Genomic DNA, 13,933 nt, shown 5'->3' on the forward strand with positions numbered 1-13,933 from the left:
TGTGCATGTGACAGGCAAAATGCATTGCAAGACGGCCAGTTCATAGTTTTTTGGTCCGTTTACCTATGCTTTATGCTGTAGTGGGCAGAAGGAAACTGTGAGTGATACTTAAATAGTCCAGTGGATGTTGAAGGCTGATCTAAAACACCCGTCTCTTTGCATGTATGTATTTTTATTTTAACTTGTTTTGCAAAACATAAGGCTGGCAAAACAGGCTAAAACCTTCTGTACACCAAACCTAAAAAGGACGTAAACCTAGACGTGTGCCGCCCTTTTGCTACTGAGCAGTTTGTTAACATTGGGTACACATTAAATAGGTCTCTTTCGATCCTATTTCATGCTCAGTGGCATGTGGTTGTATCTGTGCTGATCAGCGCCTGCCCCAGACAAATGAAGGTCATAAACAATTAAATGCTGAGTGTTAAAAATGATTAGTTGTATAAAATGTAAAAAAAATATTTTTGTTGTGTTGAACACTTGCCATTATCTTCATAAGGAAATAATAACAATCCGTATGTAGTAGGAGGAAGACCTAGGGTAGTATACACAGTTATGAGAAAGGTATCTATGTATGGAACCTACTTAGATAATTTCGTACAAAAAACCCCAAAGATTTTGTGTATTCTCCTTTATGAAGTTTTTATGAGCTTATATTGGATTTCTGACGGCATGCCTACTGTATTTGATGCTACCTCCTACTTGCTGCACATAAGAAATAAAGCGTACACTCTTTTTGTGTTTAACCAGGTCCAAGGCGACATTCCTCCCCGATTAAAGAAGAGCGCTCACGAAATAATCCTGGAGTTCATCAGATCTCGGCCTCCGCTAAATCCTGTATGTAGCTATTACCTTTAAGTCACAATAGACAGCTACTTGTTTTTTATGTTAAAATTCTGAAAATGTTTTATTGAAGAAGGAAGGGATATCTAACTTCTTAGTTAGGGGCGGGCAAATTCATTTTTTTATCTGGCGTAAACTGATGCAAAAGCTCTGTTAATTCCACCTATTTTCACTGTTTGCTCATTCACCTACCTCAGATTTCTTTTTTAAAGATGACGTTCCTTGCAACTCAATTCTTTCAGCTCCCCAAAAACGTAGGGCCTTTTGTTACAATCAAGGCTGTAGTCTTGTAGATTACAAAAGATGTAGGTTTATTAGGTTCAGATCAAGGCTATAAGTAAATCAGGTAAAGCCCCTACCAGGAGCAGCATCCTGCTGCTCATCCCTTCTCACTCCAACTTTCCACTCATCCAAGCACAAACACACTCAGCATTCCAACCATCCAATGACCCCACTCACTGGCTGAGCGGAAGGAACTTGAAACTCTGGGGAGGATGCATAGTTACCAAGACAAATCACAACATCTTTGAATTTGTGGGAGAGCACTTGTTTTTGCTCAGTAGACTTTGACCCAGAGCAAGAAAGAGAAAAACACACGAGGAGAAAAGATAGGGGAAGAGAAAGACGGAATAACAGTGACAAAGGCAAAATGCAGTGTTAAGAAAGAACTTGCAAAAGTGAAATAAAGAGGCAGGGAAAGTCTGGTGGTGGATTTAAGAGGCATGAGGAGAACTCTAGGCTATTTAGTTTTGTTATTCAGCACCCTGAGCTTTGATAACGCCTGCTGCAGGACCTGAGCAAATTTGTGACCTAGAATGTATTCTTTTAAAAATTGAGCAGTGTTTAAACTCATTGTTTTTCCAAATCAGTCACGGTGACAGAGGCAATATTCTTGTTCACATTTATGATAGGCGAGTTTTTCTTCAGGATCTATTGTCATTATGTCACGTCTACCTATGGTTTCCACTAGTATCATTCTGTCCACCCGAAACTGCCTTCAGTACACTCCACAAGAGCGAGTTGAGACATATACCTTGGGTGACTGTGCTCTATAGAAATCTGTGAAGTAAATAATGTGGGTGTCAATTATCTTCAGCATAGTTGGGAAAGAATGTCTTTAAAAGCCACAGGGAAATGGTCACTGACTTAAAATAAATAAGTAAAAGCTGGCAACAAAGTAGCAGTAGCATCTGTGCCACCGCATTAAATCAGAGAGGTCTAGAGTCAGCTTGCTGGGTTCGTTGTCAAGGCCCTTGGCCGAGGAATGTTGTACACACATTCACAAGGATCACCCCAATTACTGCTGGAAAGATGACCATCAAAAGGGTGATTCGAGCTGTGTCTCTGCATCCAGGTGACCTGTTCAACCTCCTTTTACACACGTGCACTGACAGAGTTCTTTTTGAATCACTAGTATTTACACTCTTTTGCGTGAAAGAAAATAACTTGTTTAATCTCTAATCAAATGGTTGAAAGGAAACATCTTCCTTTTGTAGGTGGCATCCCGAAAACTAAAGCCAACCCCAGCACGGCCACAGAGTCTGCATGAGAAAATCCTAGAGGGAATCAAGGCGGAGAGGAAACTGCGGCCGGTCTCTCCAGATGAGATCAGGCGCAGCCGACTAGGTAAGCATTCTGCTCTACTACGCATGAAGCTGTCTGCTATGGAAAGAAACCCGGCCAGTACATTGCAGTAGAAGTGACAAAGTATATTTTTGGTTTTGAGGGAATGTTATTGGTTTAAAAAAATAATTAGAAGCAATAGTTGTTTTGTTTCCCTAAGGAGTCTGGAGGGGTACCTTCTGTCCCAAAATAGTACAAAAGAAGATTTAACTAGATTGTATCTGATCCGAACCTTTTGAAAGAGGTCCTGACCTTTTGACCTATCGGATGGCCTGGTGGTCCCTGAAGGACATGTAGAAATGAGAGCGGTAGAGGGCTGAGCTTGCCCCTACAGGGATCAGGAAAAAGATCTGCAGCTCTAAAGCCCCAGCAGGTTGTTATTTCTTCTGTTTGTTTGTTTTTTGATTGATGTGCTCTAGATTGAAAGGAATACCATTCGTGGCCTGGTGGCCCAGGCCATTGCTTTATTCACGCCGTCTCATTTCAGTTTGGTTGTGAGCCGGATTGGACTGTCTAAACATCTATGGCCCACGGTGAGAGAATCAAACCCCTGAAGGTTAGAGAAATATCCCTGGCCGTGAAGTAATTTCTTTGCTGCTTCCAACATATTGAAATTGAGACGTCTGCTTAAAAGGAAAAAAAAGAAATTGCCAATTACATCACCAAAGCTCTGGCCCAGTTAAAAGCAACCCGACTGATTGATAAAGTAATTCAGGATTCAAGCATATAAATGGGTTATATGCGGAAGCATTCATATCACTACCCCATGTGCCCTGTGTGGGGATACGCACATGCATTGCTGGCTTCACTGAATGTTGCTTTCACATATTGCCTAGCACTATATACTAAGGTGCCTCCATTCTCACATCTTACCAAAGAAGGCGGCCTCGTACTTTGAGCGCAGAGGTTATTAGACCGAGTGAGTTGGCTTGTGTTTGGTGACTGTGAATGTACAACCTGTCTGCATTGTCTGCCACTAGTTGGCCAGAACAGAGGGAAATATATATTGGCCATATTCTGGGGCAGTTATTTAGGAATGTCTATGAACACAGTCATACCGGATCCGGTTCAGAGCGATCACTACACCCACAGAGATGTACTTCCATTTCTCAAAAGCAAATCGTTCTAAAGCAGTGTTAGAGCTTTAGAGTGATTTGTTTACGGTTATAGATTTGTTTGTTTATGAACAACAATTGTGTTCGTAAACTTGTTTTGAGAGATTCACTTCCTACCCTTTCATGGAGAGTGTGGTTTCATTACAGTGAAACAGATCTAGTGATTGGCCTAACAAACGTATAATGTAGGAATCATTTCTATCATAGAATTTACCATGCGAGAGACGCTCTACACCTAGTATGCATTCATGGAGAAGTGGACGCTGTTCAGTTGCAGAAATGAGGATCAGATGAAGCTGTGTGTTCTTTCCCTCTGGTCGACTTCAGCAATGGACTAAAGTTGTAATGGATAGAAAACATTTATGGTGGTGTATCCACATTACACCTGCACACAATCAGAATCTTTAAACTCCCTATGCTGTGTGAGAATCTACAAAGTCTTTCCTAATGGACATGCCGGAGAGAAGACGTGTGCCTCCATCTGATAGCCTTTTTATTATTTCAGTGGAAAAGAGGGCGGTGGGGCCAGATCTTGAAATCTACAGATTATTTTTAGCTTTTTGTTTATGCTGGAACACCGGGAGGACATGACTATGTTAAAACCAACCGCTCCACAAGACTCTACTTATGCCTGTGAGAACTGCAACCTGCGTATACACATAGTTGCAAAGGGCATGTGTGGGGACCTGCTGTTATATAGAGGCCTATGTGTGTTGCATTTACTTTGTGATGGTTTGAAAATGTGTCACATGCTACATGCAGACTAAGGAGCCTCTTCAGAGAAGAGAATGTTTGAGAAAGGTTGGGGTTGAGAGCGGTAGAAGGGACCAGAAGAGATTTGGAAATGGAGCACATGAAGAGTCAGTGAAGAAGAAAGTAATTGGCAAGAAGCACAGCAATGCAGAAGTACCAACAGGAGTATTCAAGGAACAGTGATAGATGGAAGGTCTTGAGCTTCTGAATTTGCAGTAGATACATTTCTTCTCAAGGAAGCAGCAGATGGTTTACAGAGTGATAGCTTGCACTGCTGCTGCCAACAAATGACAAGAACAATTTTCGTACTATCAGTAAGGAGGTCATTTAAGATTTTAATGCAATGCAGGAGTGTATCTATCTAATGATCCTCTTTGGTAAGTAGGCAGGTCCTGAGTGGTGGCTACGCAGAGAGAGCATTAAATCTGAGAACCTCATCTACCAGTAGCAGTCGCATTTTCTTTAAGATTGTTTTTTGCACTTCTCATATTTGAAGGTTGTATGCTAGGCTGGCTACTTGTTGTGGAAATGCTGCCACTTGGTATTGAGAAGACCTGGCAGTCCACTGTACAGGCATTAGCATAGTCAAGTTGTCCATCCTGCATTTTCTTCTCAACTAAATAGACCCCTTTATTGATTTAGCAATCCCTACTTTCATTTCTACCTATTGTGTTGTCACTTGGCAAATATACAGCAGGTACGGTACCAATAAGTTACCTTCCTGCTTACCAGTTTTATTTACATATCATCCGTCCATTTAGTATTATTTTTTGTAATGGGTACCAATTCTCTTTTTTTCTAGATGCTCCACAAATTCAGAAATTAATAGCCTCTATATCTTATTTGTAAGTGAAAAGTTCGGTATACAAACCTATTTGTGCCGGTTTGGTATGAATGCTACTTAATTTTTTTAAATGCATTGGCTACAGAAGCATCACCCGAAACTTATTTTCTTGTTTTTGTACTTACAAAACCTTAAATTAACGAAAATGTCTCCCAGATTGCAATGTTCAGAACCTATAAAGGTATAGCGTTTGTGATACCAACCAGAAAACAGTTGTGATTTTAAAAAACGTACCTGCGCCAGAACAAGTGTACAGGATCCATATAGAATGCGAGACACATAAAAGAACAAACAAAAAATCATAAACACAGAACAAAGACTCGTTTTGGTTGCATTGTTTGAGGCTGTGCAGAATAACATCACCATCTGTTGCCCCCTACCTGTGCAGCGATCAACCACAACCCCACTCCGAAAGGAGTGCAAACACAGGGCTTTTCATCCTGGTTACTGTGACATATGTTATTACAAAGATATGAAAATATAAAATCACATTTTAAGTTCAATTCGCTCTAATCTGCAATTCAGCAATTGGGCATTTAATACGTTATTTCTCTGTACTGTGTAGAAAGCATATTATTTTCACTGTAAAAGAGCATGCATTTAATATCTTTAGAAAATTATTTCTTTTTCCAAATAGTTGACTGATGTAATTCTTCATTAGTCAATTTGTCAAATGACTTTACTTAAAAAAAAAAAGAAAAAGGTTTTCATTTAATTTTTTGCCAAATGGCAAGTTACACACCTCTGTCTGAAAAAGTGTTACGTTGCAAATACATACGAATAAATGCCATACAACAAAATTAATGAAAAAAGAGTCATTGAAAGTCATAGCCCATGTTGAAGTGATCAGATGAGTTTGTTTAACTATCCCACTACTGTACAAGTCATATTCACATGTTATTTAATCCGGTCGGTGTATTAATTATTAATTCCTCCACTGTAACAGTGTGTGTAGAAAATACGTGTGCTGGCATGAATACAGCAGATATTCCCCACAAGAGATCCACCGTACCTCTCCCACAAACAATAAACAAGGTAGCGTTCTATCAAGGAGGTGCAGCTTGGTACTTTATCACTATGCTTCATTGTTAACCCAAAGTTACTCCTAGAAGCCTAGCAATCTGTTCAGTCAGTCCCCTGTAAACATCAACATATCAGTATTTTGTTAAAGCGACAACTTGGAAATACACATACTTATCTAAATATGAAGGAATCAGTGGTCATGTGAAGTCGTCACTCTGGAATTGTAGAAAGATAAGTTTACTTGTTAGGGCAGTTTCGGACGTTCCAGTTCTCCAGTCGTTTAAACTTCGAGGGCAGTGGTCCACTTCAACCCATCATTGGATTGTCATTTTACATCCTGATCTGTTTGGGAGATACTGGTCTTCCAGGACATTGTTATTGCTCCCCTGAATCTGCACTACACATGCCTTTGGCCTACAGAAGACCAATCAACTTTTTCTTCTGGACAGCATGCACGTCTCTCTTTAGAATTTGACAAAACCCATATCTCATTTCCTGTTTAGTAAGCAGTTACAGCTTGTTCTGTATTAAATTGATCATTTATTTCTGTAGATGCTTTTCCTTCATCCTTCCTTCTTACAGTACGAATAATTATGTTGCTGTATAACCAGGTGAACACGTGTCCTTGTAAAACAAAATTTTCTGAATTATCCACCTCATTATATAGGGTATATTGCACAATATATATATATATATTTTTTTAATTAATTCCTTTATACTTTTAACAGGTTTGTTCTTTTGTGTACTTTTGTTTTTCCAGCAATGCGGCCTCTTAGCATGTCTTACAGTTGTGACTGGTCAGGTAAACATTTTTTATGCCCCCTGCTGTTAACAGTGTGATGAATGTCTTCCTCCCATTTGTTTGTGAAAGCTTGTGGTATGGAGAAACCTGAATGGCTTCTGTTGGGCTATGATCACTGAAGCTACAACACAACCAACAGCTCACACTGTCGCTCGGGACCAGGCCACTGTCAACAAACAGTAGGCAGGTCTTTCCTGCTTGAGGTCCGCAAGCCTATCACAGCAAGTCTGTGTTCACCAAACATCTAACTTATACCGTCTTGTTGGTAGACAATGGAATTACATAAATCAATATTAATTAATACAACCAAAGTACTGTAAGTGAAAGAACTTATGTGCCTAGATATTGAAAAAATAAATAAAATAACTTCAGAATATCCAGTTCACTAAATTCACTTTGCCGTACATAGACTAGGATCATCAACTGGGCTAGAAAAGGACCATAACTTGAATAGTTTACAGAGTGGTGACCACAGAGTTCTTCCATACTGATATATTATTGGGATAAAGATTGTCCTTTGGTAGGAGAAAGAGCACTTCCCAAATACAAAGTGACTTAATTGATGAGAAAAAGTAGTTCTAGTCTTGATACTTTAGGTAAAACCTTACTTGATATCAATAGTGTAGAGCAGTCCACCTCCCACCGGTGCCGTAGGGAAGAGACTCTTAAAAAATTAGATAATCTTGTATATAGAACTAAACCTCCCCAGTTTTAATGTAACAGATGTAGTGGCACTGGAGTTGTAATCAGCTTTAGAATAAGGGCCAATAGCCTACATGCTGTTTTTATACCACACTTTTGAAAGAGCGTGAAGGTGACGTTTTTTAATATATTGAGAAAACACACTCCCAAGTGGGAATGTGTTGATGGAAAAACATGCATGGTTATCGCTCAGTTAGTTTTTGTTAGATATTTAGTCAAAACCAATAATTAAATAGTCTCTTAAAACAACGAAAAGGAGTACTGAACCTCTCCAGTTTAAACCTACCTAGTGAGGTGTATAGTAGCTGCTGCCTCCTCCTATCTTCACACTGCTCCCAAATGTTTCCCTCTTACTTAATTTCCTAATTGATCCATTTGACTAATACACAGATCATTATTGGATACAAATTGCCTCGTCTTTGACATTTGAATTTGTCAGCAGTTACCATTACTCTGGGCAGTATAATGAGTCAATCTCACTAATAAAGTATTGCATTCTTTATTTATTCCCGAACTTAACCACTCATATTTATGTTTAATGTTTTCGCTATTTAGCACTACATTTCCCCCCCAGTACAGTTGATGAAAATACAAAATGTGCCTAGGAGATCTGAGAGCAAAATAGGTCAGTGGGCAAAATAAGTACGGTTGTCCAAATCTTTACTCTATGGTCAGTGTGCAATGGGCCATTTGTATGAGGGTAAGAATGTCTTATGTCATTTGGGTGTCATCTTTGTTAAGGGGAACCAGTGTTCTGCATCACTTCAAGATATCTGCACATGTGTTCTAATATGTATTAGTGGCGATCACAGCTGCTGTACATATTGGATCTTTGTAGTTCAAGACTGTAATTTAGAGACTTAAATGGTCTTCGAGTGACATGTGTACAGTACTTGCAAACTATTGAGTACTGATAAGTTAAGAACTTAAACTTCAGGATCTGAGCAACTACCTTAAAGTACATTTCTGGAGCAGAAAAGTAGCTCAGCTTCAGTTTTTTATTATTTACACTTGGGACTTTGCATGTATTGATGGTTACCTATAATGTGGATAAAGCTTTAATAATTAAAATGAGACCGATTTTCAATGGCAGCTCCATAAGAGTAAACGAAGAATAAACCCTATTTTCGTCTCCGTTTATTATAGTTGTGGAATTGTTGGCGACATACACATTAATTTATATTTATAAATCAGTTGCCTCCGAAGTATAAACTAATAAACGGAACAAAGAAAGGTGCATTAATCACCAATAATATCTGAATTGGAAGCATTACGACAAACTGCATCATGGCTAGGACAACAACGATTTACCAAGTAGAAAAAAGTACAAAGTGAAGCGGGAGGGCAAAAAAAATCAATAAAAAAACATTTTTACCCATTTTATATTGCAAGTTTGCATGGGTGTGATCTTGGGTACAATATTTATTTATGTTCAGAAAAACATCAGTTGAAAGTGACGGTTCTCTGCCCAGCCCAATATCTCAACCACGTCTGTGGGCAGGCTTTAACTTTGCTTTCTACATTTGGTTGACCATGGAAGTTTTTCACGTTTCTTTATCCATTTGTCAGTTCTTTTATTTGATGTAGTGTTGTGCAATTACTGTTATTTTACCTTGAATGTCTGTGCTTTGCTTGTGTTCTCCCATTGTACAGTAACACTCCCATTGGCGGTGCGTGCTGTTGTATTTGCTTTCTTTTCACTTGTATTTTTTCTGTTTTATTTTGACTGTTGTTTCACCCATTGATACACGTGGAACACAACTTCAGAACTGATGTTTGTTTTCTGTTATATTTGTATTTGGTTGGTAATGTTCTCCCTGTGTTTGGGAGAACATCGAGGGTTGATAATATCATGCAGTGGAAAATACAACGTGGAAATGGAATTTAGATACCAAGCATTTGCTGGGTAACTGAAGGCACACCTTACTATTGGACATTATGACACACAACCTACACTGGAAGAGATCATTGATAAGTCACGAAGGAGCTGGGCTTTTTGTAGCATTGTACACACTTCTTGACCAAACTATTGGTCAGATGTATGTTTTTTTATCAAGCCCCTTCCCCTTTTTCTATAAACCCACTTAAAATATGAAGATTAATAAAATAGTATGTAAAAATATCTCTTAAAAACAAAAGTCAACGAACCACTGCGGAATATACAAATAAATGCAGGAACTCCCAGACCCCTTTGTCACAAAGCTTAGTGAGTGCAAGCGGATGGGATGCTCTGGGACTATTGAATGTCTTCTACGAGCAAGATAAATGTGCTCCCTTAGATTTGTGTGAGCAAATCATTCTTTTGCCTGGTTTATGGAAATATAAGTGGCTACAAACCTGTGTAGACTGCTGTTATTGACAGCACTACTCTCTTGCAGTGGCCGGCTGTCATCCCAGGTAGGGAAATCCAACTGCATTCATTTATAATCACCTGGATATATAGAGGTAAGTATTTTACAAAGTAAATCTAAGAGAGATTTGCTTGAGATGATTAAAAAAAACAATGAATGTCTAATTGTTAGATGTTTCACTGCAGTTTAGGAAGCTAAGTTGCAGGTGAATATACAATATTGAGCCTTCGGAATGTGGTACTAGTTTTATTCAGGGTTACATATGTTTACAGATGTTTATCCTTCTTCTGAAGAGTAATTACGCAGTATTTTTTTTAATATATTTTAGCTAACCTGAAGATTAATTGACGTTTTATTTCTACCTTAAGATTGTGTTTAAGTAAAGGATATCTTGCTTGAAAACATTGCTGTACTTATGAAAGCTTACCTTCTGAATCCTCCACAAAGTTCATTAGAATACCTTGGAAGTTGTACCTCTGCTAATTCTTAATTCATAGAGTAGGAAATTTTGTAGTCCGGTCAAACCAACCAATCCCCATACATATCCAGTTTATAATCCAATTGCATACCATCCCTTGGCAGACATCGTTCTAACTGCTGCTAATGCCCATAATACAACTTACTTTGCATACAAGCCTGTATACTAAGTTTTAAAAAAATTGCTCCCTTTGGGTAGCATCAATAGTGTAGAGCAGTCCACCTCCCAGTGGTGCGGTAGGATGTTTATAGTTTGCTAGTGCTTTTAAACCATGGTATACTAATATATTTTCTGTGGTTCATTTACATTACTGGAAATAAACATTTTTACGATTTTTCAAAAAGCTGTACGGAGATCCTGCAACCCTCTCTCCAAGGGAATACACCCCATTAGCAATAACCAGCAGAATTACTGCTACAGAATATCTCAGTTGTAATCGCCCGCTGTTGAGCCCTAGTGATTTTAAGACAGTCTCTGAACCATCCCATTATTGAAAGACAGCATCGCTTTGAACATGTCTGTCACCTAAAACCAATGTCTGTTGAGGAACACAGCCAGAATACATGGCTTTTGCCTACACACTCTGTCAAAGAGTCTTAGAGGTCATTCCATACATAGGGCATTGTGTACTGAGTCCAGGGGCATACCCTGAACTTAAATGTGTAGGCCTTCCATGGTTCGAGAGATTGAACCGAGATTTGTTGGCAACTTCTTTCAATTGGATACTGTGGAACACTTGAAAGTCATCTTTTTCCAGGAGAAATGCTATTTCTTTGGCCTTTTGTTTGTGATTTTCAGGCAATTCAGACAAGATTATCGATAATCCTCCATAAACTGCTCAAAACCGGCCTTTTCTTCCTGTTTATATGTTGCATCCTCACCTCCTTATGCTGCAGGAAAAGTCCACTTGTGTGCTACATAAGATGATTTCAATATAAGGACATAAAGCTTGATGCTGGCTTAAGACCAAGCTCAGAAAAAGCGAGAGGTAGACCTTTATTTTACTGGAAGAGACTCTGGGCCACCCCCGAATTAACATCTTACTGCAGTGGCCTTAAGAAACTCCTCAAAGCAAACACAAGCAGATAATGGGCGGAGCGCTGAAACATTTCAGACACACACCCCCAGTCACAGATCTGGGTTGAATCAATCATCATTCTTTAGCTCATTTCCCCACCTCAGTTCAGACCCAGCTATATGCAAATCAGTCTTGACCCTGTGCCTCATGGGAACAGTCCAGTCCAACTGCCAAGCCAGGTTTTCCCTGAACTGGAAACAAGCATCCAGGGACCGGTTTCTGGGTAACACCATTCATCAGCCAGGCTAGCTTGAATCCAGTGGCAAAGTGAGCAAGGGACCCACGTCTGGGCATACCCTGCCAACTATGGGCGAACAAAGCAAACACAAGGAGATGATGGACGGAGCGCCGAAACCGGTCCTAGGATGCTTGGCTTGGTTCCAGTCCAGGGAGGACCTGGCCTGTCAGTTCGGGCTGGACTGTTCCCATTAGGCGCAGGGTCAGGACTGATTCACATATGGCTGGTTCCAAGCTGGAATTGCATGGTGAGCAAAAAAACGATGGATTAAGGCCAAGATCTCTGTACTGGAGTGAATGTACGACATTGTTCTGCATTCTGTCCATCAATTGTTGTATTTGCATTTGTCACCCCGAGTGGGACGGTTATGCCCAGGCGTGGGTCCCGTGCACTCCATACCACTGGAGTCAAGCTATCCTGGCTGATGAGGGCTGAAAGCCTGAAACTGGTCCTAAGATGCTTAGTTCCAGTCCAGGAAGGACCTGGCCGGGCAGTTCGGCTGGACTGTTCAGATTGGGCGTAGGGTCAGGACTGATTCGCATATTGCGGGGTCCAAACTGGAATGGCATGGTGAGCAAAAAAACGATGGATTAAGGCCTAGATCTCTGTACTGGGGTGAACGTAAGACATTGTTCTGCATTCAGTCCACACATTTTTTGATCTGGGACTAGCTAATCTGTAGAAAGACCCTGGGGGAAGTTGTCTCTCTATTTCAGTAAAGGAATTGAAATTACAATTTAAAAATTATTGGTTGAACAACCTTTTAAAGCAATTGACAATTGGCTTGTTAACTGTTTTTTTGTAATGTTGAAGGATTTCTATCACACTGAACCATTGTTAGACAGTATTGAGCCAAATTTGGCTAGGAAACTGTACCTGCACTTTAGATACGGACCGTTCCCACTTCGCACATATACCTCCAGATAGATGAAGACCGCTAATTCAGCCATCGTGGTCTGCCCATCCTGTTAAAAGGAAAAAGGATAAGTGGCCTATATGTTGTTTATTTGCCCATCTTCTAGCAAGGCAAGGGCCAGATGGATAATTCCAACATTTAGACACCTAGGTGCCACCAGGCATGTGTAGGTGTGTAGAAGTTTTCAGACTGATCCGAGTGCCCATTCGGTGTTTGAGGTTTTGAGATATCTACTAAGTATGTAGCACGTCAGAAGGAAACCAGGACCAGTTTCCAAATCCAATGAACTTTTATTATCTGATTATATTTGTTTGATTTTAGGAATTTGTGTTTTGTATTTACACCATGTAAGTGGTTGCTATTCCGTGATATTTTCTTCTTTTTAGCTTTCCATCTCTTTTAGATTATGAATTGCATATTTTATTAGACATTCTTAGTATTGTAAATGTATTGTTATCTTACATTATTTTTTTTTACTGTTTTTCTTTCTTGTCTGCATCTTTTATGGTATTTTATCGAAATAAAGAGTATTGGAGTGAACTGAATATAAGAACAAGCTAAAAACTGAGATGCATCTTATTTTCAATATGAAAATCAAAATATAAAGCACGTGGCCTTGCCAGCCACAAAACCTTTTCTGGGAGTTGAATTCTTGATCCAATGTGCAATTATGTGTGTGCCTGCTCGCTCATGATCAAATGTACGTAATACCTTCCTTCTGATGTGTAAATGTCCAGACACTCGCCTCCAAGTACTTTAGCAGTCACTGGTGGCTCGTCTCGTAATCATTCACGTCAGACAGCAGGAAGCATGCCCAAAACTACGCTCTGAGATCCTAGAGGGGCGGGCGCCATTAGTTTGGTTCTGTTTGTACACCCAACATGATCATGTGATCCATACATAGGACCATGGAGTAGATCTAACTCCATCTCCTTGACCATTCCCTTGAAATGATTGGGTTTTCTGCTACTGCGTTAAGCATAGACTCTTGGTGATTGAAATTTGTGTTCAAAAGGGTCATCTCAATTCTTACATCTGGGCTATATCTCATATGTGAGCCAATATTCTCAGGGTCCTAGTTTTCCTAGTAAGGCGTATGTAGATTTTGCTTGGTATGGCCTTTTATTAGGCGTCTTGTTGTGGGAAAGCCTCTTCATTCTTTTTCTTTTG

At 39.7% G+C, this 13,933-nt stretch overlaps 1 protein-coding gene across 5 annotated transcripts in view; it reads left to right on the top strand.

Annotated features, from left to right (window-relative positions):
• The window catches only part of SPIRE1 (spire type actin nucleation factor 1), a 543,573-nt gene that overhangs the window by 431,501 nt on the left and 98,139 nt on the right, over positions 1-13,933 (top strand). For 3 of the 5 annotated variants that reach the window (XM_086965582.1, XM_086965585.1, XM_086965586.1), the window contains exons 7-9: positions 748-834; positions 2,337-2,466; positions 6,959-7,000. In XM_086965582.1, the coding sequence (XP_086821708.1) occupies positions 748-834; positions 2,337-2,466; positions 6,959-7,000 (259 nt within the window). The remainder of the gene's footprint in view (positions 1-747; positions 835-2,336; positions 2,467-6,958; positions 7,001-13,933) is intronic. The other 2 variants (XM_086965584.1, XM_086965587.1) reach the window with 1 other exon arrangement.

Source organism: Lissotriton vulgaris, chromosome 4_1 (genome assembly GCF_964263255.1).
Source record: "Lissotriton vulgaris chromosome 4_1, aLisVul1.2, whole genome shotgun sequence".
NCBI classification, from domain to species: Eukaryota; Metazoa; Chordata; class Amphibia; order Caudata; family Salamandridae; genus Lissotriton; species Lissotriton vulgaris.